Source organism: Oryzias latipes, chromosome 18 (genome assembly GCF_053564925.1).
Source record: "Oryzias latipes strain Hd-rR chromosome 18, Olatipes_Hd-rR_3.1".
In the NCBI taxonomy this organism is placed as follows: Eukaryota; Metazoa; Chordata; class Actinopteri; order Beloniformes; family Adrianichthyidae; genus Oryzias; species Oryzias latipes.
In genome coordinates, this window is record NC_136254.1 from 27,568,685 (window position 1) to 27,595,035 (window position 26,351).

The following is a 26,351-nucleotide window of genomic DNA, read 5'->3' on the forward strand; positions in this document are numbered from 1 at the left end:
TTCTTCAATTAGGGAATTCGGCTTTTCTCTTGCTGCTGCATAGACGGTGATTGACAGCTTCATTAATTAGCGAGCGAGCAGGACTTGAAAGGAAGGCGAAAGAATGGGAAGGAGGCGCGTTGAAAAAAGATGGAGAAGCCCAGTTTAGCTTTACATTTGTTTGTAGGAAGAACGAAAAGGAATGTTTGGAGGTAATGCAGATTTTCTCCGGGCTTTACAAGCAATCAAGCTTGGTAAAAAAAAACTGATGACTACACACTAATGGTTTTTAAAGCACTTTCAGTCAATTTAATCAAATTTATGAATATGCAGTATTTTATATACAATGAAATACCCCACTAAGCTTTTAATTTTTAGATATCGCAGAAAAAACTAATTTGGTTTTGAGTAATTTTCGTGTTTTTAAACTAAATAATCAGCTGTAATGACATTTATTTGGGGGGAAAAAAGTTCTTAAAAGTCAACCAACAGCTTCAAAATTCCACCCTATTTACGAATTTACTTCACTCCAGATGTACTTTTTAGAAAAAAATATGGAGAACTGGTAGTTATCCAATATTGTGAGTCCCATTGTCAGAGGTAATTTGGAAAAAAAAAAAGAAATAAAAGTAAAGGCATAAATTTCAAACTTCCTATTACAATTAAGAAAAAAAATTGATAACTGGTTATAATTCAATGTATACAAACTGACTTTAGAAATGCGATCCTCATGAATCCATTATCGGAGTTAATTTGGAGAACATCGGGGGAAAAAAGTAATGGCATAAATTTTAAACTTCCCATTATTTTCAAAACATCCACAGTTCTGTTTGTCTGCAACCATCACAACGCAGACGGTCGAAGCATTAGCTTTGTTAAAATTGGATCTGATAAGTCTGCGTAACTCGTTTTCCTGTCTTCTAATCATATTTTAAAAGGAAGAAAGTATAGTTGTATTGGATACACAATGCTAGTTGTTTCTCGTAACTTGATTGTGTGTTTTGAAAATGTGTTCTGGTGCCCATTTTTGAGAACATTTGTGGAAACTACAAAGGCAAATAGCTGAGGATTTACATAAAGAAGTTATATAAAGGAGTAGTGGAAGCCTGACAGAGGTCGGAAGTGAACATCAGTCAGCAACAGTAGAGTTTCGTGCACCAAGGACCAACTTTGAGCTCCTACTTTGTTTGCTCTAGTGATGGACAGACTGACAGATGAGGTTAGACAGGAATCTCTGAGAATCCTCATGTTTACAGATGACATTGTGATCTACAATGAAAGCAAGGAGCAGGTGGAGGAACATTTAGAGAGGTGGAGGTTTGGTCTAGAAAAGAGAAATAAAGGTCACCCACTTCTGAACTGAAGTGGAACAGTGAGGTCAAAGGGACGAAAGTGGAGGATTTTAAATACTTACAGTCAACAGTCCAGAACAAAATAAAGTGTGGGAAAGAGTTGAAGAGGTGTGTACATGCAGGTTGGAACGAGTGGAGGAAGGCTTCAGGAGTGATGCATGACAAAAGAGTGTCAGCAAGAATGAAAGGAAAGGTGTAGAAAACTGTGGTGAAGATGTTGAGATTCTCTGAGAGTGACAAGGAGGATAGGATCATGAACGAATCCATCAAAGGAACAGCTAGTGTTAAATATCTTAAATATTTTGACGAGTTAGATTGAAATAATTGAAATAGTTGCCGGGCCACCTTGTGGTTGCCAAGTAAACTGACCTGGTTCCAGTTATTTTTGTATTTTGACAACCCACCAAACAGGAAAGGAAAGCGTCCTTTTCCCTTCCAATGTGAAGGTTTGGCTGGCCTTCTGTAAAGCCCAGAGGAATGAAAAGCCTCATTTTGATGCTTGGTATGTTCTAAACGCTTCTCCTTTAGAAAGCTGGTTTCTTGAGCATTTTTTGTGGTACTTTCTATTATTTCCGATACCATTGACAGAATCCTACTTCCATCTATCGAATGCTTTATTTTGGAGTGGGTGAAGCAGTATAACCCTGCTTTTTATCTTTAAATGAGCCGCTCCACAGCTGACGTCTAACAGTTGGATCAAAGTCCGTAGAGGCAATAGAGCTGCACAGTCACGCTGCTACACATCTTTTGAGTTCGGTTTCACTTTGGTAAAGGTCAAGGGGGTTCAGGTGCCCTGTCTCCTTGCCTTTCATGCTGTCAAAAACTAAGCGTACGGGTTGGCGGCTTGTCACACGGAAAGCCAGCTCCCATGATGCCCTTGTGCTTATTTTTCCCTCCTTTGCCCTCCTCAATAACATCCCCCCCCAACCACGCCATCACGAAGTGCTACTTGAGTCTCAACTACACCTGGGACCCTCTCTCGCCTTGCAGTCATTGGATCAGCTGCTGACTACAACGCCGTATCCTTCATCTTTTGTTCTCTCCCACATATTAACCAGGAGCAAAAGAACAGATCAAGATCCAGGAAAGCCGATGCAACAATTATGCAACCATTTTGATTCCTCTTACACATTTCCCTTGCAGGTGAGTTTCCCCCGGCAGGCAGAAGTGGATATTCTTGTTTGGAAACAGTGGCAGGAGTGCGTCTGAGACAACTGCTTAGCTACGCCAAGGCAGATGCCTTTTTTTTCTCTCTTTTCTCGCCAGTCAATTAAACACCTACACCTCCCCTCGGCTTCTTCATCCAGGCTTTGGCTCATCAGTTTTAAATGGCAAGAAGCAGTCTGGCATTGTTCTTACAAGGGGACAAAAGTGTCTCCTGTGAAGTCCCATCCATCAATACTTTGGGGTCAGCACCCGCAGAGATGTGCTGTGCTCGCTGTTATGGAAATCGCTGCAGTGTGCGACTGACTCCTATTTCTTACCTGCAAAGTTTTAAAGCATGGTTGTTTGAACATTCAAGATATTTGTTGGGGTTTTATCAAGAATTTTTTGTCCCATCAAAGACCCACTCCTGAGACATGTACTTGTGATTTATTTTTGATGATAGACATCTATACAGAAAATTCAGCTCAAATTAATATTTCAAAGTATTTCTTTATTCAAATCATTGTGAATCAGGAGCAGAAGAAAACATTCTGTTTGAGAAAGAGCTTGTTTGTGACGTAGAAAATATGTTGGGTGTTGCCTCCTGCTCCACTCCATTCTGATGCAAGCACTTGTACAGAAATAGATCCATGTACGTCTTTGTTTTCCTTATCCGAGCTGACCTCTGGCTAATGGCATAATTATAATTAAAAGATCACTAAGAGCACATTTACAATAGATCAAAAAATGATCAGAGGTGATTTTTAGGAGATAGAATCTGGAAATAAGGAAATTATTCTTAAAAAGACTAAATCTTTTTGCTCCTAACTCTTGGCAACCCAAAAAAAATCAAATTGCACTGTTAGTTTTGGTTCCCTTTCAAGGATAATTTAAAGTTCAATACATTTTGACAAGTTGACTGAAATTCATTGTTGTAATTTTGAAAAACAAAATTATAGATTTATATTCTAAGAATACGTGCTAGGTTTATATTTTATGCGGATTTATTCAGATGAAGATCAAATTCTTATTTTTGTTCTAAAATGAGTCATTTCCACTTAATACACTAGTTTTTTGTCAGTAATCAAAATCAACTACAATTAGGTACATAAAAAAGTGCCTAGACCTAGCAAAAAAAAAACGACTATTAAGCTTCAGAACATTCAATTCCAAAGTCTCAATCCGATCATATTTTGATCTTTTCTTAAAAGCACTCTCAGTGGTCTTTCGTTATGCCGTTTTTACCAAAGTTCTTAAAAAAAAAAACTTGGGTCGTTTTCTGTGGAGCGTTCTTTACAAGTTTAGATATGCCTTTATTGAGCGAGACCTTTGGCTTGGAGCAACCCCGCCCCCCATTCCCATTGCTGAGAGCTCTCTGTTTACACCAAAATTACAACATTTCTTTCAGATTGGGTCAAATAGTTCTGTTAGTTTTTTTATTTTGCATATTCTTCCTTTTTTGAATGCTTGCGTAAAACTCCTTTCTAGATTTTGACATCTTACTATAACTTGATGGACAGATCATTTAAATACTTTTTAGGGATTTTTTTTCTCTTCATCCATCCTGGTGAACTTCTACCGGTGTGCGATCGAGAGCATCCTAACGAGTTGCATCTCAGTCTGGTATGGGAACTGCTCAGTGGCTGACCGCAAGGCACTGCAGAGGGTGGTGAAAACTGCCCAGCGCATCACAGGGACACCACTTCCTGCTCTTGAGGACATCCAGAGGAAACGCTGTCTACGTCGAGCTCGCAGCATTCTCAAGGACTCCTCTCACCCTGACCACGGACTGTTTAACCTCCTCCCCTCCGGGAGGCGTTTCAGGAGCCTCCGGACAAGGACCACAAGATTCAGGAACAGCTTTTTCCCTAAAGCTGTCTCCTTGCTGAACTCCTCCCTCTGACACCCTAAAACACCCCCCCCACACCACCATAGACTCCTCCCCCCCTCTTCAACACTCTGAATCATTTATTTATTCACAACAAGCAAAAACAGTAACTTGTTATTACTTGCACTACTGTCTGTTCATCCAGGAACACTGTATAATCCATCTGCACATTGTAATATTTTCTATGCACTTTACTGTCCATTGCAATACTGTAAATTATGTTCATAGTTCTGCCTATAGTGTTCATACCCTTTTACATAGCCCATCTGTATAGTATATTCATAGTACACCTATCTGTATATCGTGCTTATAGTATTAATATCTGTAAATTATGTCCATAATACTAACCTGTATAGTTATTGTACATACTATAGAACTTTATTCTGTAGTTACTGCTTATTGCACTTCTGGTTAGATGCTAACTGCATTTCGTTGCCTTGTACCTACATGTGCAGTGACAATAAAGTTGAATCTAATCTAATCTAATCTAATCTAAGATTAGTGCTCTTTTCTGATTTAAGACTCCCTCTTTTTGCAATGTAAGAGATGAGGATTTGAAAATACACACCTTACCCCCTGCATTTTTTTTTTTTTTAAATCGTGTGCGAGACAAGCGTTGTGGGGAGCGAAAAAAACATCCGAGTCTGCCTCTTATCCCTGCCTCCTCCAAAGCATCGCTGAGCCTGAGCCAGCAAATGTCATTCGGATAAAGAGCGGGGCTGACAGACAGACACAGGAGTTTTGTCATTTCGTGTGTCATCCCTTTGCTTGTGAGTGCCCCCCCCCCCCCCCCCCCCCTCCCCCCCTCCAGGTCTTTGCAGGTCTCAAACCCGGCGAGATGATGCGAGAGGGGGTGGGTAAAAGGAACATTCTCAGCACCAACGTCAGGTTGTCTAAGCTGGATCGCAGAGGACGTGCACTGTTCCGGTGCCCCTCCGGCCTTGCAGAGCTTTCATTATTGTCTTAGGCGCAGCACAATGAGATCGCCATAGAAACACGTAAACACATCAGCAATTTCCCCGCAAACAAGATGAGACTCTTCAGCGAGATGTTCTCTCTGGAGCCAGAGGTCTGGCCATTGTCAGGGAATATTTGATGCGACTAGATACTTAGAAAAACACTGAAATATGCCGTCTGTCTGCAAACAAATACACTTTATAGGTTTTATCATCTGCAGAATAAGAGCGAAAACACCGACCACGACACAAGTTAATGATGCCTTTTATCCACTCGAAGCGGAAAATACACTTCAGGAAATGGTATATAATCTTATCACTCTGTTTCTCTGAAAAATCTGCTGCCAAAGTTCATGAATCGAAGGGAAAATGTAATTAAAAATTAGTTAAGAGTTGAGATCGTTTTCCATTCTGCAAAAATAATCAACTCATTTCATTACAGAAGCTTCTCTGATCCCTCAGAGATATTTTTTCTGTGTTTTTCCACTGGGTGGTTTCATAATTTAGAAAAAATAAGTGGGGCCTGGCAGTGGTGTAACGGTTAGCACGAAGGTTTAAGGCCATGTGTTAAATTCCAGGGTCCTTTATATGTGGAGGATGCTTGGGTTTTCTTCTGGAGACTCCGATTTCCTCCAACAGTCCAAAACTATGCTTAATAAGTTCATTTGTGAGTCTAAATGGTCCAATAGGACAGTTGAGACGGACTGGTGAAGTGTTAGGTCGTAGGCCCCCATTACCCAGAAGTGGCAGGGCTAGGCTCCAGCAACCCCCATGACCTTGTATCTGACTAAATTGGTATATAAAATGAAACGATGGTTAAAAAAAATAATAATTATGAAGGGATTTTTATGCCCCCACATTGCAAACTTAACCTAAGTAGCAGATAAAAATATTAAATAATTGCTCTCAAAAACTTCTTTTTGCTATAAAAACTTTTGTTTTTTTTTTGCTTTAAAAAATACTTTTTTGCGTCTGCAACAAAAAATGTTTGCTTTCTAAAAACATCAGCTCCAGGCAGATATGTCATGCTAGACTGAAACTTATGAACGCAAAATATAAAGATGGGGAGAAAGCAAGATGAGACACAACGCATGTGAAAACATTTTTGTTTAGTGAAAGCAGAAGAAAAGTTTTTGTTGATAGCAAAAAAAAAAAAATACTGTTTTTGACAGAGAATATGAAATATTTTCACATGCTACTTATAACATTTTGTTTGCAATGTGGTGGCATACATATCACTTCATAAAAAATAATTACAATTTGCAATCTAAACATTGGAAACTTCACACACAATCACAAATCTCCACACATTTGTCTATGAAGGCATATTCAGATTTCATCTTGAAATGAACTTTTTACACACTAACGTCTACTTAAACATCCACATGCAACATAAAGAGACAACCTCTCAACTTCCGGATTGAAGCTTGTTTGAAATCAAAAGCAGCTAGAGTCAAGCGCATTGCACCAAATACCCACTAGGGGCTTGTAACTATAGTAAAGTTTACTCAAATTAGTTCAAGTAACAACAGAAGTAAATACACTAACAAAATTGTTTATCACCTATGTGGCTAAGAGTATGTCCATCAAAAATATACTTGAGGTCTATATATAATTTTTATTTCATTATTATTTCTTTTGTGTCAGAACAAACAGGAAATGATCTTTTGAGTGACATGTGAACATCAGTCTTCAGGTCCACAATAGCAGCACTATGTGTGTTCATGTAACTATCAGCACAAACCATTTACCGTGTATAACAACTGGATTGAATAACCCCTGAATGGCCCTTTCCCCCCTTACGCAAACAGGAAGGGCTCCATATAGAGTAAAAAAACAGTTATTATTTAGCTCAGCTCAATCCTGATTGGTGGGACCAGTTGCCATAGAAACGCTGACTTGGACCAATCACTGCTTACTAATGATGTCTGGCTCCAACATGGCGGCATCCCTATAGCAGAACATGGTCACTGAATGGACTTCATTTGGTAGGAAATGAAAGAAAGCCATTTTTTTTAATGGGTGACGTCACAATCGCTGGGTCCAGTTCTCAGATACAGTAAATGGGACAAACCTGAACGACAGCTTTGATGGATGACTCTACTCATCTAAGATGAGCTCTTTCTAGTAATAAAAACAAGATGCGTGACGAGGTTTTCTGCAAATCTCTCGCAGACAGACAGCTGCAAACTCATTTGGAGTCTTAAGGGACACAAGATATCAGTTTGTGGATCAGTTATAATATGAAATGAGTGATACAACACTAGTTTTGTGTGGTGGTGGTGTTGTGTATATAGAAGAGGACACACTGTGAATATACTATACTGCGCTGTTTTAAAAAGACTACAGTTCCTAGCAGGGCTCTTCTCCAAGTTGCCCATCAGTCAAAAAAAGCACCAACGATGTCAGCTGTGTTTTACGCAATTTACTTCAATGGGAAATTGTGCACAAAAGAAAACAAATCCTAGGCCGCTTTCGTGTAACTCAGAAGTTCAAAATAAACAACAAGGCCTGTCGCTTTTGTTTGCTCTATAAAATGCATTATCATGTAAACAGCACGGTACAGAAGCACAAGCAGAAAAGCACTTGAACTTTCACAGCAGGAAATCATATCGCACATAATTCTCCTGATTAAACTCGTGATTCAAGAAGACGGAATGTGTTGGGTTTGTACAAAAAACTAACTCCCCCCCCCCCCCCCCCCCACACACACACACACAGACACTTTTCTACAACATGACTGCTAAGGTCTACCTCAGACTGTCCAAAGCAGCTCTGAATAATGAGGACATGAACAGAAAGAATCCTTTGGGCTGGATTGCTCATGGTGTGGAATTGTGTCATCACACACAGTTGATCAGATCCTATCGGACTGACAAAAAAACAACAAATGACTTTTTTTTTGTGTTTAGGCTGTTAACTGATGATCAGTAAATATAATAAATGACCAGCAGTTAATCGAGTAAACTCACCAAGAACTGATAAATATGGTACCATCAGGCATGATTAGGTTGAACCCATAGTCATATATACTCGTGTGGAATCATTTCTAATGTCCACCAAAGGATTCTGCTTGACAAAACTGAAGCCTGAACTGGGAAGGGGCATATTAACCAAAGTTAATTTCGTCTACCCCGAAATTGTGCCCGAAATGGTCCAGTTGGGCCAGACAAAGCAAAATGAAGAGCTTTCTTGGGTCTACTCACAGCTCCACCCACCTACCAATCAAAAAGACCAAGAATGTCCAAATTTGAACTCAATAAAAATAAAGATGACAGATTTTTTAAAAGATTAATTAGAAATAGGAAATGTACATCATAAATGTTTCTGACACCAGACCGTGCATTCATGAAATTTTGGTGAAAATTTTTAACATAGTAGTCAATTGGAAATTGCTCCTCTAGTGGTTTGTGGTGAAATTGCAACACTCCACTACATTCGGTTCTTGCTTAAATTTTGAGACAGGCTAATCTCAACTATGTCAAAGGACGTCATTTGGCCTGCACTTACAATGTGCCAATTTCTAAACGCAACAATCCAGTCATTTATGAGGGGCCGTATAAGACATTATTTATTCTGAACCATTCACATTCATACATTCTTGCTCTCACAGTCATATATACTCTCTTTCGCATACATATATTCTCTTACGCATCCATATATTCTCTCTCTCACATTCATACATTCTTGCTCTCACAGTCATATATACTCTCTTTCGCATACATATATTCTCTTACGCATCCATATATTCTCTCTCTCACATTCATACATTCTTGCTCTCACAGTCATATATACTCTCTTTCGCATACATATATTCTCTTACGCATCCATATATTCTCTCTCTCACATTCATACATTCTTGCTCTCACAGTCATATATACTCTCTTTCGCATACATATATTCTCACTTGCACATCCATATATTCTCTCTCTCACATGGATATATATTCTCTTACGCATTCATATATTCTCACTTGCACATCCATATATTCTCTCTCTCGCATGCATATATATTACTTTACACATACATACATTCTCACTCTCATTGTCACTCTTAAAAAGAATGTATGTATGTGAAAGACAAGTATATATGAACGTGTGAGGAAGAGTTTATATGTGTGTGTGAGAGAGGAGTATGCATGAAACGGAAGTTACTTTGCATGAAAAGGAAGGCACTTTGAATGAAAAGGAAGGCACTTTGAATGAAACGGAAGGCAGATGATTTCTCGTGCTCTGATTGGACGAGAGGCCGCCACCTCCCATTTTGAACACACTCTAAACCCTATCACTTGTACTGACTCATAACTATTAAGGTTACACAACTTAAATGTCATTTTGGTTGATTCAATACTTTATAGTTGATTCAACTATAAAGTATTAAGCTCTATCAAGATTTTTTCAAATTTAACTTAAAAGTGCTAAATATTTTAAAGCTTATTTGTATCTAGCACTCAAAAATTTTAAGATCCCTGAAGTAGCGTCATGACGTCATCACGTACTGGTGGGAGGGTCTTTCGTTTTCTCTACGTTAGCTCAGGTGGCCATGTTGGATTTGCCGAATGCGAGTATGCGACGTTTGAAATTGAAAGTCGAGCATTTTATTATTCTGCAAAGCGTTGCGATTTCGTCCCGCTTCAAGACGCCCCAACCTCGGGTTTTTTTTTCATCCGCCTCATCGCTGATGGTGCCGTCTTGTCTTCAGCCCTGATTTTATTTGGTAAGTATCGTTCATGGTTTATGAATGAATGCTTTAAAAATGCTCTTATACTACCGTAAATGTGGTTTACTGTTGTTTAAACATATGTGTGTTATGATTGTTTTAGAGATTAATGTGGAAATGTATACATGATTAGTTTGTCATAGCAGACGTATGGCGAGCCAAACCCAAAATGCATTTCTGCCCGTAAGTTACGACAGTGATGAGTTTTTTTTTTTTTCAGAGGTAGAAATGATCTGTTATGCTGCAATCACACTAAACATGATCCGCGTGTGAAATTCGCGTTGGAGGCCTCTGTCTGTGGCTAAAGTTTGCTGCTGGACATTTGTCCAAAAATGTCACTCAAAGCCTCTAACGGTTGTGTGGGAGGAGCTACCGCCAACAGTTTTAAGCCTGGTTGCTACATGGAAGCATTGGGTTTTGAATGCAGCTTTAAGCTTTTATAAATCACTGATCTCCGTTATAAAAAAGGTTTTTGTAAAAATAAATTAATCAACGTGCTCGTGTTGTGTTCAGGTACCGAACTACAGAGTGTTCAGTGTTTCACCTCCAGGTAGACGCCAAGGCCAGCGAGGTAACTTGTCTCAGTTATTTGTCTAGAGCTATTTTAAAAAAACAAAAAATGCAATAGGTTGTGTAGTGCAATAAATGTTTTTTGATCAGAATATAATTGAAACATTTTTTAACATTGAAAAATCTCTTTTGGACTTTTTCAGATACTGAACTTCAGAAAGTTCACCAGAAAGTCACCATTTCACCAGAAAAGACCTGTCAGTGGGTGAGTTTTATACTTATTTAATGCATTCATCCTGAACTATTACCATTATTAGATTTATATGGCAGCATGGAAACATTTATGCACATTTTAACTAGCCAAAGGTCTAAATAGAGCTGAAATTATTTACAATTTAACTAAACATATTTAGATTGCAGGCTGAAGGTGGCACAATGGAATGGAGGTGCAAGTTGTGTTCTGTTACTTTGGCACTATGCAGTACTACATATAATACTGCAGTACTACATAGCCAATATTCCAAAGTGTTTCCACTGCCATGTATGTGGAGACACTTTGGAATATTGTCATGTCTTTATGACAGTATATTACAATAATAAAATGATGTTGCATTAGCACCATTCCATCATTTGAAACCATGAAAACTCATCTGTCAAGATCTGAAATGGATTTATGTAGAGTAGATGCAGTCAGAGGAAATTGTGCAGTTTTTACATGTTTGTGTAACTTAAAGCTGCCCTTTTCTGAGACTAAGTCCACCAAAACAGACAGGAACTGGCCAGCTTGGTTAGGATTTATGACCTCCAGGTGAATTTCTAATGTGCATAATTCAAAAACGGATAACAAATCATTTGTAAACAGCTGTAAGAAGCCACGGTGTAACTTGCCTTCAAATGACTTTGGGTCTTTGACCTGAAGTGGATCATGCCATGAACACTGTATTGTCCTCTTACTAGAAATAGACATCTAGAAAAGGTATCATTTTATTATTTCTTAAAGTTCCTTAAGTAAATATTGGAAGTGTTTGCTCTGCATTTGCTTCAAAGGTAATGGATATTTCTTTTTATTCTTTTAGGACCAGCGTGACGTGAACATGAGACGGGCACTTGTCCTCCTTGCACTTCCTGTTTATCTGCATGAAGATGCCTCCAACTTCTTCAAGACCTGTACAGTAAGTGCACACGACTCCCTGTCAGTGTTTTTCACTAATCCTTTAATATTGATTGAGATTTTATTGAGTGACATAATAAATAGGGCAATTGTTTGTAGTTTGTAAACTGAGTGATATTTTTAAATGGTTTTAAAACTGAGACGGAAGATGAAAGGCGAACATCAGGGACTCCTGATTGGAAGGAGTGGAGTTTCGTTTACCTTTTCTGCTCCTGATCCATCATTATTTGAATAAAGAAAAATGAAGCTTTAGTCTTAAATTATTTTATAAATGTCCTCCTTCAGAAAAATGCTAAAGAACTTTTTAAAAACACAATTTTAATTGGAGTTGGTCCTTAAAACATCATAGCCAGTTGATTAAAAGCTAACAGAATGTTAGCATGAAAAGATTCCTATTGACAGATGGCAGGAATGTCAGTTTTGGACATTAGTGTGATGAATATCTTTGAGGGTCTGAACTCATCTGTGTTTTTTGTTTTGTATTTTCCAGAATACCAGACCTCACAGACACTTCTGTGGGTATCTTCTCAGTTGTCGTGGTGATGCTCCTGATGCTGCCGTCAGTGGTCCCACAGATCTGGCTGACTAATCTCTTCTAACTCTTCGGGGACATCTATGCTCTGGACCTACAGCACCCCAAAAAACTTGAACTTGCCTTCATATTTATTCAGAATGCTGTCTTGAGCCTTGAGGACAGCAAACCACTGAAAGGACATTTATTGACGCTGAAGAATGTTTCGTTGAGTGAGTCTTCCAGAATGGACTATTTGTTGGTTTAAGTGTTATGTAACTAATGTGTTTTGTTGTGATCATTTGCTTTTTCTGCCGTAAAATACAAAACCAACTCTTTTTGTCAATATGTTGTGTGGCACTCTTATAATGCAGTTTTATTGCACTTATTGTTTCTTCATCCTCTTGATATTTGTGCTTTTTTTTAAAGAGCAATTAAAAAAAGTGTATTAAGCAATCACTATTGTGTGGCCTTCACGTTTGTTGGTTTTTATCAATGTTAGCCTTTAAAATGTAGTGGGGCAGTATCAATATCTCTGTTTAGAATACATTTTAAGCTGAAGAATTTTAAATATTTTCAATGCTACACATTTAATGAGTTAAAGAATTTATAAAGCATTTGAGTGAATTTTACATATTTTATGAGTTGAGTAATATAAAAATATAGTTAGTTAAAGCGTTTTTTAGTTGGAAAATATTAAAAACTTTAAGTAAATAATCTCTTTTATAAGTTGAGGAATCTTAATATTTTTTATATGAAATAATACAAATGTAAGCCAACTGACAATATGAATTTTAATAAATGTTAACTTAAAAGTTTTAATAATATAACTTAACTGTTGCGTAATCTGTTACAAAATAATTTTTAAGTTCAGTCAACTCGCTAGGGATTACAGTGCAGACGCTAACATGAACAAGCAAGAAATCCCAAATTAACAGACTTGTGGTGTGGAAAGGTATGTTTTTCAGCTAGCAGTAATAATCAAAGTATCCGTTCTCTGTTTCAAAATGAGATTGCCACAAAACCGTATGTTATCTCATACTGGAACAGCTTTGGATGTAGAATTCAGTGGGAAAAGGTTTGGACCCTGCCACAAAAGTATTTCATCACCAATAAAATCAGAGACATTTCTTTCAAAATTCTTCACAAATTTTATCCAGTGAAACATTTCTTTACTAAGTTTAAAAAAGATCTGGACATAAACTGTTCATTCTGTCATTCCTCACCAGAAACTGTGCCTCATCTTTTTTGGTTTTGCTCTTTCACTCAACTATTTTGGAAAGATGTGATACATTTTATAAGAACTCATCTATGTGAAGATTATAGATTATTTTACGAGCATATTATTTTTGGATATTTTACACAAGAAAGACTTAATGCAGAAAAAATATATGTAGTTAATTTACTTATAATTATGGCTAAATACTTTATACACAAGTGTAAATATGCCAACAAAAAAAACGTGTTTTATGTTTTTCAAAAAGAAATGGTTTTGTATGTGAACAGTATTAAATCTTCCACTAACAAAAAAGCTGTCAGAACAGTTGAAACATGGTCTCTCCTGAAACTTTAACAGATCCCTTTGCCTTATTATTTTTGTTTTTCTTTTTGCATAACCTGTTTTACATGGTTATCATTATGTTTTTTTGTTCATTCTCATGGCGAACGTGAAGATTGTATTTTGCACACAGTGGAGTTTTGTGTTTGGTATTTTGTATGTGCAAGATATTGTTAATAAAGTTTATTTTTTTTAAAAAACGAACCGGCAAGAAGTAGCCACGGGGGTCCTGCAGCCATCGGAACCTTAACAAATATTTCATCTCCACCTCACCGTTGCCTTTTTTAAGAAATGACAGCTGGTTTTCCCACATTTATATGTAGTTATGGATCGAAAACAAGAGGAATTTGTTTTAATGTAAATGCGTGTTCCAGCGTCTACAGGAAGTGTCGCCCATAATTCACGCAAAGGCTCATGGGGGCTAGGAATAAGGTGGATACGGATTTTCTGTTTCGGTGGCACTTCTATTACCATTATTGGTATTTGAGACATTCCTTTGTGTCTCTAGAGATGCAGACAGATTTGTGACCACTTGAGGTGAAGATAAAATATTTCTTAAGGTTCCGATGGCCTTCTTATTGGTTCGTGTTAGCGTCTGTTCAAAATGGGAGGTGGCGGCCTCTCGTCCAATCAGAGCACGAGAAATCATCTGCCTTCCGTTTCATTCAAAGTGCCTTCCTTTTCATTCAAAGTGCCTTCCTTTTCATGCAAAGTAACTTCCGTTTCATGCATACTCCTCTCTCACACACACATATAAACTCTTCCTCACACGTTCATATATACTTGTCTTTCACATACATACATTCTTTTTTAAGAGTGACAATGAGAGTGAGAATGTATGTATGTGTAAAGTAATATATATGCATGCGAGAGAGAGAATATATGGATGTGCAAGTGAGAATATATGTATGCGAAAGAGAGTATATATGACTGTGAGAGCAAGAATGTATGAATGTGAGAGAGAGAATATATGGATGCGTAAGAGAATATATGTATGCGAAAGAGAGTATATATGACTGTGAGAGCAAGAATGTATGAATGTGAGAGAGAGAATATATGGATGCGTAAGAGAATATATGTATGCGAAAGAGAGTATATATGACTGTGAGAGCAAGAATGTATGAATGTGAGAGAGAGAATATATGGATGCGTAAGAGAATATATGTATGCGAAAGAGAGTATATATGACTGTGAGAGCAAGAATGTATGAATGTGAATGGTTCAGAATAAATAATGTCTTATACGGCCCCTCATAGTCATTGGTGATATCGACAGTTTGTTTTTAGATTTACCATTCACTAATAAATGGAAAGAGGTTATTCACATTCATGTTACCAGAATTCAACCCAAATAGAAAGCTGTATGTCTAATAGCAGGCATGTCCAAAGTCCGGCCAGTGGGTCAAAAGTGGCCCGAGTTTAAATTTTCACCGCCCCACAGGCTCCTTTAATAAAATCAATATATGTGGCCGCCAGCATTTTTTCTGAAAACAATTTCTTAATTGAGGTTTGGCTGAATTACACTTCAACTCATCGTAAACCTGTGGCAACACTGTCACAGGACACTTCAGTGACACTTTCTACCTCATTTCTAAAGTTTGAAAAAAACAGATTTGACAGTGAGGGCCACCACTTCCAAGACAAGTAGAAACTGGCTTTTTTCGTGGAATACAAAACAACTATGTCTTCCAAAAGAGACTGTGGGTGTTTCCAAGGAGTTCAATACCAAGAGGGACTACCAAACAAGACATTTTCACCTCACCAAATCTGGCCCTCACTGTAAAGAGTTTGGACAGCCCTGTTTTATAGGGTACATATGCTTACATGAATTGAAAAATACAGCACCAGTCAAAGGTTTGAACGCAGCAACTCATTCATCTGAAAAGATAAAGGGTGTCTAAGCTATGGACTTACTGTATTGTTGGACCATAAGGCACACCTAAAATCCAGTTCGTTTCTCAAAACATGAACAGTGCATTTTTATGTACAAGTTCGATTGTGTTTACTGACCTGGAAGCGATTTTCGGGGGTACACTGCATTAAAAAAATCTGAACAACACAGTTCTCTAGAACAAACTTCCCATCGATCCCTATGACCAATCGCCCGGCTCATGACTCCCCTAGGTATTCTGGGTGGTGTAATCATACTACCGTGTTTTATTTTACTTATCTCCCTTAAAACCCAGAGGACCTTATAGCCTGAAAAAAAATACAAATATTTGTATACCATGCAACGTATTATTACAGGTTCGTATCATGCTATAAACAATGTTATAGACACACCTCTTAGAGACAACAGCAGAACTGAATTATTTTCCCAAAAACGGAATGGACCTTTTGCAAAAATTGTCAAACCAATTTAACTTTTGGAGCCTAAGCAAGCTTGGTTATGAAAAGCCAAGTCCAAGAACGCCCCTCAAAGGACAATCGTCCATGTTTTGGTGTCATTTGCATAAATTGAGTATAATCTATCTGTAGTTTTCTTGAAATTGAAATCAAGATCTTTACGGAAAGGACCACAGATTAAGCCCTTCAACGTGAAATGGTCGTACATTTTTAAATGCTGCTCCCTGAACAAGCACTGCGTGCTCTGCTCTCAAGAGCTGCAGTTATCCAGTTCTAGCATCAATAGTTTCTGTCAAGTGGTTGAAGCTGATAAGAATACACATGATTGCCTTGAGCTTGCTTAAAGGCTGGTTTGTCAGAGCAGTTTGTAAGGCAGAATTTTAAGTGATTGCATAAAACAAAAATGAAAAATTCTTAGAAACACAGCAGCAGTGTGATCCACATTCCCTATATCTGAACCACTTTATATTCTTTTCATCCTTTAACTACAACAGAGCGAGGAAGTCATCTTAGACAGAATTAGCAGACAGACACAAAAATAAATAAATAAAAAGACCCAATCCGTCAAGATTTGTTGGAGCAGCAGAAAATGATGTCTCTTCACTTTGCTCTTTCCCACTCTTGCCTTTGACCTCCCACTGGTTCCATTAACTGCAGCACCCGAGCAACCTTGAGCGCATCCAATCTTGACAGTTACATAACCACAAAAAAAAAAAAAAGAGCGTTGAGAAGATTTGAGGCGCAGAGGAAGGGAGCAAGGCAAATATTAAGAAGTGTCAGAGAGAGCAACCTAAAAACAAACACAACTCTGTAACAAGCAACCACCCGGCTGGTTGGGTGCATCCTTTCATCTCCAAAGAACATGACGCATTACTGCCTTTATTTCCAGGAGGAAGGCTCTTTTGCGATTTTTTTTTTCTTTTTGGTACGGCGGCGGTACAAAACCTACAACTTCACCGGTGGTATCAGCCTGTCATTTTGCATTAAATAACTCGAAAGCACTCCAGTCGAGAAGCAAAAAATGTGACATGTGTGATGGCAGGAGAGGAGTGAGTGGTAAAGGTGCCGGACCCCCTCCCCCGACCCCCCACTGTCCAGTTACAGCCCCACATACCAAACAAGGTTTGGCAAAACTGTAATCTAGCTGGAGAAGCTTGCACTCCTTTCTTTGTGCCGCAGTCATACGACGTGGCTTGATAAGTATGTAAGCAAACATGGAATGAAAGCCCGCTGGGTAACATCATGTTCCCAAACACTCGCTTAAGCAAGATTTAAATCCTCAGTACGGCTTACATCTGCAGATATTAAACATTCCGGTAACTGGGTGATGAAAATACAACAACAAAAAATACAGTACAGAGAGTAACAACATTATGATCAGACACCTTAAATCCTATGATTCACTACAATCTTAAGAAACCATGATCTGGAAGGAAAAACAGTGTAACAACATTTTCTTTCTATTTTTTTACAACCAAAAAAAGGATGGAGGCAGGGGGAAAACAGCAGAAAAAGCCCAGCCCATGACAAAACAAAGAGATTAAATGACCTGTGAATGTGACTTTCCATTAGCTCAATTTGGAGGCCTGCTGCCCCCTTCTGGACGCTGCCGGAACAGCCTTCGAGGCGTCCTTTTTCTCTGTGCCCCCCTCGCTTGACTGAATCCCCAACAATCACAGCTGCAATGATATCTGCCTCACAGAGCTAACAAGATGCTGTCACGCAACAAAAGGCAAACGTGAGGCGGGGCTAGGGAAAAAAAAAAAAAAGAAAGGGGATATTTTTTTTTTGTACATGTAAAAAAACTAAAAGAAGTGTGCTGCACAAAATAAAAAAAAAATAGAAGTGGAAGTGGGTCGAGCCTCCCTCTGAGGTGAGACGACGGTGCCGGCGAGGGCCAAATGTCAACCAGCTCAAACAGATGGTGTGAAGAGCCGGGCTGAGCGTCTGACCTTCGTCGACGTAATGAGGGCTGGGAGGGCAACGAGGGGCGCCCAGAGTTTGTTTGGCGACCGTCGGCGTGCACGTCAAAGGCAGCGTTGCTGCCAAGGCGGGAGGGTAGAGTCATGCCAGGGCGGTTTGCTCTTGCAGGTGCTTGGGGACTCTGTGGGATGCTGTCAAGCTGTCGGCGTGACAGAAGAAAGTCAGAGGAGGATCAACAGCTTTAGATGGTTTTTGAAGACTCAAACAGCTTCTTTTTTTTACAGGTCTGCCTGCGTCTTCTAAAGCAGCACTTCACTACTTTTACCGTTTATGGAGCCGATTTAGCCTCTTTAAAGTCAGTTAAGTCATGATTTTAGCACCACTGGAAGTCAAAGGTCCAGGAAAGGATATTATTATGTGAAATTCTCACATCGTGCTGATGAGGCAAGTCCAGTATAATTGTGATCAGATCTTCAAAAACTAAGAGAGGAACACCTTTCTACAATAAAATGTGCAAAAACTTTAACTAATATACCAAAAGAAAAGAAATCACCTATCTGGGACATTTGTATATTATAGAGAAAAAAATTTCCTTTCATGCAGCATTTTCTTTTTTTCTAGTCCATGTAGACACATTTTAAAAAGTGAATTTCCCGTCAACTTTTCTTTCTTTTCTTCAACACAAAAGTGTAGAATAGTGCTGGTGGATTTTTCCCCCCCTTTTCCTGATTTCGATCGGGGAATTTCTTTCCTTCTCCTTGTTCAAAAGGAAAAGGAAGAAAGAAAAAAACCACGCAATATTGCGAGTCCCACTCCGTTTCTGGTAGACTGAATCCAAGGCTTTACAGGGAGGCGAGCTGGTAGAAGATGGATAAGTGAAATTCACCTCTGCACAGCTGTGTGTTGCTCGAGAGAAGGCAATTTCCTGTAGCTGAGTTCTAAAGCACATTTCTGCAGTCTGAGCATGGTCACACATCGGTGGTCCTGAGAATGTATCATCCTGTGGCTAACGTCCATAAAATGTAAAAGAAATACTTTTTATTTTAAGGCTAACTTTAGGCGACAACATTCGACTTGCGTACTGAAATCGTAAGTCCGGTCGATCACTTTGTCTTCCTCTTCCAAGCCGCCGATATAAATGATTACCTAAATGTGGATGAACCTACATCAGGAGTGCTTTTTAAAGGAATGGAAGGATGGAACATAATGGCAGAACAGGCACAGAGAGCCACTTCAGAATCTCCTTCTTCCCGTCCCTTTGATCATCAAATTGTTCTCCTGAAAATCCTCTCCGTTCTCGAATTATCTGGGTCGCTGAAGTGGAAACGGAATTTTCCAAAGCTTCTTAAGAGAAAGGGAAGAGCAGCGGGGAAAGGAATAAAAACGATGTGAAAATAAAATAATTGATACGAAAGAACAAAATAACACTATCATCCCTATTCTTGTCCTTATTGAGGCTTTCCAGACAATTGCACTCATAGGTTGTTTATTATTTTTGTCCACATATACAAGACACAGAGAAACCAAAGTGAGTGCGTAGACAAGTAAGCAGGGATGTCCTGTTTAAAGCTGAAAAAACATTGCTTACTTATATTGTAGTAGGTGTAGGGGTTGTCATCTGGACTTGGTTTTAAAGTTAGAAGACATTTCGCCTCTTATCCAAGAGGCTTTGTCAATTCTGAATTAGCTGGTCTAAGAGCTGGTATATATATGCGTCCATGGGGGAGGAGTCAGACCTGAAACTGGAGGTATTGTCCACTTAGCCTACATGGTTTCGGGTCGTTAATAGTCCTTTGTCCTCAGCTGGGGGTTGGAGAGCCAGTGACTCACTCTCCACATTGGTCCTCTCTTTCAGCGGTTAACGACTCAGGTGGAACTAGTTTGGTTTGTTTGGTTTGCTGAGGACAAAGGACTTTAAAACCAAGTCCAGATGACATCCCCTAAACCTACTACAATGGAACCAACCTGGATGAATGAGAGTCTTCATAGACATTGCTTACTTATAGAATATCTTGCTGAACTACAACAACGGAAATGCTTCCAAGCTGTCGCAAAACATTTGAGTAGTCTGGGTTTTAACATCGAACGTTCACAATAAGTGTGCAGAGACCGGACAATACACACTCTACGAACTACTGTAACTCTTACAACATTTACACAATGAACGAATTGCCAACAGATTCTGAAGCGGAGACAAGCAGCTTTGCTCCGTCAGAATCAGCTGGTTTATAATAATAATAATGGATTCGATTTATCTGCGCTTTTCCAGACGCTCAGCAACGGTTGACTAGGGGGAGCAGGGATCAAACCGCCAACCCTTCGATCAATGGCCGACCTGCTCAACCATCTAAGCCACTGCCGCCCGTTTACGTTAACCGTGTTCAGACTTTACAACTGTTAGGTGTTGGATATTAGCACAAAGCCACTTGTTCTCCGCGACCGAATTCACTGGAATTATGTTTCTCGCATAAACGGTTGAAGAGTTACGATACTTCAAAGAACAGCAACACTGAAGCTAAAGGTGTTAAAGAATGATTGTCAACAGACCCGAACAGGTGAAATTAGCACCAAAAACCCAAGTCAGGATTAGGTTTTTACCAAAATGCCAAAAAAAATAATAATGTCCATGCAGACCACAACACCCTTCATTGTGGTTTTTTATGCAAATACAGCGTTAGAAATAAGGGGGAAAATGGCAAGTAAACTTGGTTGTCCTCCCCAATTTTTGGTTGTCCTCCGATACCAATATTCAACAGCAACGAAACCTACTCAGATGTCAGTACTTACATCTTTATTTCTTCTATACATCTAATATCAACTGCCTCTTATGATGGACATTTAAAAAACTCTTTAAATGTTAAAAACAAACATTTTACTAAATATTGAAGCATCTGGTTACACAAAGTATTGCCATGTAAATCAAATACTGTTACGGTCAAATCAAATTACTTAATCTTACCCTATAGTATATCAGAAAATTGATTACATTAACCAACACTCTAACCTAAAGAGTATTTTTAAAATTTAAAGGCTTGTATGGACTGGGACTAGTACAGCATTCCAAATATAAAGTAATATATCATATTAAAACTTTTCATCACATAGAAATAACATCCATTTCAAATAAACACATGTGTAAATGATACCATGTTTACATTGTGCGCTGCAGTAGCAGTAAAGACTAATATCCCTGATCTTTTAAACAAAACATGCAGGTGCACTGTTGTCATTTTGCGATGTCTTCGTGCGTACTCGGTTCGTTCGGAAGTCACGTGACATTGTTCATGTACACTCGGTTTTATCTTAAAAAGTTGGACGTCGGTTTCCCAAAAACTTTGAAAAATAGTCGAAAAATACCAAAATGTTGAATAAAAGACCAGGTTGTCACACGGCCAACCATCAGGTCCGTTTTTGGTTGTCCTCCGTGAAATCTGGTTGTCTCGGACAACAGGATAACCGCTTATTTCGAACGCTGAAATATAAAAGATTGCATATAACGGTAGTTATCTAACCACAGTTTAGAAAAAATAACATCTACTTTGCTGAATGCTGTCTAAAGGTGTAAAGAGTGTTTGATTGTTTTTTATTATTTATTTTGTGATAACCCTTTGAATCCATGGGTAAATACCCAGGGTAACTGGAGCCAGATTTAGGCCAAATTTGAATTAATTCCTTACCCCTACAGCGTCCCCCAATCCCTACATGAAGCCCTCCAACCGGAGAGAAGTCTTCAAATCTAGATGTTACAACCACTCAGTAACATCATGAATTCTTCTTCGTCATCTTTGTTATTGCGTAGCTGCCAGTGCTTGGAAATTACATAACATGGGTTTTAGAACTCTAAAAAGTCACGCAAAAACAACAACTCAATACTTACATTTCAAAAGTACATTTCTGTGCTTCAGAGCGCACCCATGTGGAGAAATTTGGTTTTTGTCTGCAGCACAGAGCCAGGCAGATCCCTCTACCAGTGGAGGGATTCCCCGCCTTAAGTTGCTATGGCCCCTCCTTAAAAACATACACTGCTACAGCGCCAAATGCTGCTACAATTGGAGCAATAGGGAGGGGCCAGAGGGGTAGGGAAGCAAATCGGATTTGGCCGTAGTTCACCAAGTTCCCACTAGGGGTTTGCTCCACAAGAACGATAGAGGCTTGGCTAGATAGTATTTCTGCTCTGTAAGAAAAATGTTTTGGACATCCATGATGTGTGTTCTAATCATTGACTTTATGAGAGAACTGAACTGAGTGACCCCCTGACCCTTTGAGGGTGAGACAGGAAGTACCTGCTAGATCCAAGCAGCCAAAATTTCATAGACTTCTAAAGAGAAATAACCAGCTAATACTAATTCGCTAATTGTCAGAACAACCATTCTTGCTTTGATACTTGTTTTTAACATGTTCTTGATAATATTCATTTTTATTCATATTTTCTGTAATGAAAGTTACTCAAGTTATTAACTGGTCAATCAGTCAAGTAGTTGGTCTCACGTCAAACGTTTGAAACCTTTGATTGACAGATTTTGTGTAGCCAACTTTTCAGTGGTAGTGGTAGGATTTTCAACAAGCTCAGTCCTGATTGGTTGCCTTAGAAACGTTGACTCAGACTGACTTGGACCAATCACTGTTTACTGACGATATCAGGCTCCAACATGGATGGACATTTAATTTGGATGATGTCACACTCCCTCTGTCCAGTTTTACTACACAGTCAATGGTTCTTAATCAACTCCAAGTATTCTTTGGGTCTTCTGTTTAAAAATGACCTTTGCATTTTTGCACAAAAAAATAAATAGATACATAGGACATCTCCATTGTACTTTTAAGAAGCTGTTAAAATTCTATTTTCATGCAATCCCTTTGTATACAAAAACAGAAAATAGGAGGGACATACAAGTAAATGTGCTGTAAGATTGTTTCAACACTCAGGATTCAACTGTATAAATTAAAAAGCTGTTTAAGTCAGCGTAGTTTTTAAATCAAACCATACAATCAGACGTTTTGAAGATAATCTACATCCATTTTTATTTCTGCTGGACTGTTTTACATGAAAGAAAATTGTTAATGGTTTGCATTTTTTTACAATTTCTTTGTAATTCCAATTCCTTTTGGTTAAATTAAATCCGCCTCTATCAGGAGTCAAAACTTTGCTTCTTAGGCCATATGGCTTCTTTTCTTTTTTTAAACCATATGTTTTTTTGTTTTTTTTAGAGTTTTTCTGTCACAAACTTTACAATCCATGCTCTTAAAGGTTTGCAATTGTCAGCTAAACATCACATGAGTGAGTAAAGATTATTGAAATCTGTGAAACCAACTAGAGAGGATTCCTGAGCTAAAACATGAGGACACTCCATTTGATTTTTGTAAAATCGTGGATATGGGAAAAGGGGTGAGAGTAGAGGGAAAACAAATCTGAAGCCTTAGCCATTTTGTTTACAGACAGAAATGTTGATATGTGCTGTCTGGTAAGAGGGAGCCTCAACATCTCCAAAGTGAAACCGACAGCCGCATTCTTGCGCACAGCAGCTTGAGGGGGAAAAAAAAAAAAATCACTGTTGGGAAACTGTGCTTGTCCTGTTCAGAATTCAAATAAGAGCCGGCAAAAAAAAGCCTGCTTGTACAAGCACAAGACTACACAGAGCCCGGGCAGGCTTTTAACAAAACAAGAAACAAAAGTCTTGGTATGAAACAGGAGGCTTGTAATTTCAATTCATCCTTGTACGCTGCCCCGATGTTATAAATACTAAACAGGGCATCAAATCCACTGCGGGAACAGATCTCCAATAGGACGCTGTGCTGACTCCAGCCAGAGTGAGATCCACTAACTTCAGCTTGAACGTATTTATCCCTTTTCGAAATACATTTCTCTCCCAATGTACGACTCCAATCCTTCTGTAGGATAAATAAAACTGGAAGTGTGTCAGAAAGACTAGGATTAGTCCAACTGTGTGACAACATTTCAGTCATACAATAAGAGAACTCCACAGGAGGGCCAAATAAGCAGAAACTGGGATGATGTGTTTATGAGAGCTTTAGCTAAAGGTGTACTACGCAGTATGATGGAGTGATTGCTATTCCCTTTTGCTAGTCTTTTCTCCATTTTGTTTGTCCATTGTGCCATCTTATGGGGTCCAGATGACCCCACCCTTGCATTGACGTGTTCTCCCTACCAGGACAAAGGTGGATAAAGGTGAAGAGGATTTCCTGCAATCCATGGACACCAGTGAAGATCATAAATCATTGAAGAAAAAAGGTTAGGCGCACTGTCTAGTGGGTCTAGATGACCCAACTTTAAAGTGCCTTGGATAGCACAAGGGTTATTGTACAGTTGTCTGCTAAATCCATCCACACCAGATTAAATTCCCAAATTTCAAACCCACCAAGATGTACCCAGTTGCAGTTCCTTAAATGACCACTGGGGGCTGGTGTCAGAAGGACCCACTTTTGTGTGGTTCCTGAGTCAAAAAGTCCCACTTTATACCAAAAACGCATTAACAGCCTGGAGCAAGTTTTGCAAGATTTGCACCGCTTCCTCATTTCGCCCCAGGCCTCTTCCAACAAGTATGTGGTGGACATGCCTTAATAAACAGTAGAATGAAAAAAAAAAGAAGAAGATCCTCCATGATCATTTCTCTTTGAACGCAGCATAAAACTGTAGCTTGAATCTGAAAAAAATCCAACAACGTACCATTGCCTCATCATCACCGAGATGCCGCTCCTCATCGTGGACAGGCACCACTTCAGCCTTGACTTCATCCAGAGAAATACTGTAGGGGTTACAAAATAAGCATATTAGTATTCCTCCCAGCTTTCTGATGAATATTAAAGGTTGATCTTATCACCATGCGCTGGGAAGATCAAGGTCATCACCTGTTCACCAGTTCTGTATCACAACCAAAGAATTTCAATCTCACAGGCTGTGAGGGGATTTAAAGATGTGACGGAAAGAAAATTTTAATTAATAGAGCGCTTTCGTCTTCTGTATTTATCCAAAGAAACTCGTTTTGTAACAGTCAGTCGCTGTTTTCTTTGGAACACCAAAAGCAAAATCTTTTGAGTCCTAATTCACGGCATGCTATACAAGTAAAATTGAATAAAAAAAAACTAAGTTTTATACTACGTGATGTTAATTATAATTTTACCATTCAGTACAGCCTATTCTCTCATCAGAAAAAAAAGACCTTTAGATCTCGTCTTCAGTCGTTTCTCTTTTCAGGGTCAGCTGAGCTGAGATAATAACTGCACGGCCAAATCAATTCAGGGGGTCCATCAAAAAGCGCTCGCCGACATACAAAACGAAAAAGCCCGTTTTACCAGAGAGGATCAATATGGAGAGTAAATAATTGACAGAAACAAAAGCTGGAATCAGTTTTTCTGAAGTGGCATTACAAACTGTAGAAGACTGAGTTCTTAAATCAGGTGTGGGGAGCATTTTCCTTCCAGTAAGTGCTTTTATTTTTTTTTACATGCATACTGCATTGCAAAAGCTCCTTTTGGATGGGTGGGGGAGGCATTACGAAGACAAGCCAGCAATGACAATTTGGGAATTCACAGATGCACACAGTGATGAATCCTGACAGAGGGGAGTGGATAAAAAGCACAACCTGTTCACGGGGCCTTTGGGAGGCTCCATCATGGCTCATTTCCTGAAACAGTTGGTGGACTCTATTTATAGGCCGGCATACTGGTACCAGTTAATCCTGCACTGGGCTGCCAACTGCCTGCCAGCTGGCTCAGTGGGTTGCACTTTTGTGTGGCAAGGAAGACCAGAGAACTACGTACATGATAAAAGTGCGAACAAGCAACCCCCTCCACACACCTTCCCGGTTTAAGGTAAATGGGGCTTTATAGTCAGTGCTAGTGGTGCACTGATGGTCGCTCCCCTGTCTAACACTGGGCCCAAACACATAACCACCAGGACCGGTGTGGGGTTCAGTGTCTTGCCCAGGGACAACTCGTCACATGGGTGGGCATTGCAGGAACCAAACCTGTCAACCTTCCAATTAGAGGTTGACCGCTCTACCTCGGCACCACAGCCTTTCATGTTTTAGAAGAGGGGTGTCCAAACTTTTTGCAAAGAGGACCAGATTTGGTGAAGTGGAAATGTGTGAGGCCCAACCATTCGGTCTGCATTCTTTGAACTATTTTACTAACAATACATTTTAATAAACATCTTATTGCAAAGGCATACTTTTCATTTCTTCCCATAGAACAAATACATCCGGGGTGCAGCGGTAGGGCAGTCGACCTCTGATCAGAAGATTGATTGATTCCCGCACTGCATCTCCCATGATGC

At 39.1% G+C, this 26,351-nt stretch overlaps 1 protein-coding gene and 1 long non-coding RNA gene across 6 annotated transcripts in view; one reads left to right on the forward strand and one right to left on the reverse strand.

Annotated features, from left to right (window-relative positions):
- The window catches only part of LOC101164594 (glucosidase 2 subunit beta), a 191,818-nt gene that overhangs the window by 143,747 nt on the left and 21,720 nt on the right, over positions 1 to 26,351 (reverse strand). For 3 of the 4 annotated variants that reach the window (XM_011487338.4, XM_004079742.5, XM_011487339.4), the window contains exon 8: positions 24,744 to 24,822. In XM_011487338.4, the coding sequence (XP_011485640.1) occupies positions 24,744 to 24,822 (79 nt within the window). Of the gene's footprint in view, positions 1 to 15,467; positions 18,258 to 24,743; positions 24,823 to 26,351 lie in introns of those variants that run through there. The other variant, XM_023965863.2, reaches the window with a different exon arrangement.
- Positions 9,727 to 12,691, forward strand: LOC144987125 (uncharacterized). 2 transcript variants are annotated; one of them, XR_013650994.1, is made up of 5 exons: positions 9,727 to 10,037; positions 10,554 to 10,611; positions 10,754 to 10,815; positions 11,627 to 11,722; positions 12,212 to 12,691. It is a non-coding gene; the product is annotated as an uncharacterized LOC144987125 (long non-coding RNA). The 2 variants fall into 2 exon arrangements; XR_013650992.1 differs by lacking the exon at positions 9,727 to 10,037 and having other exon boundaries at positions 10,044 to 10,611.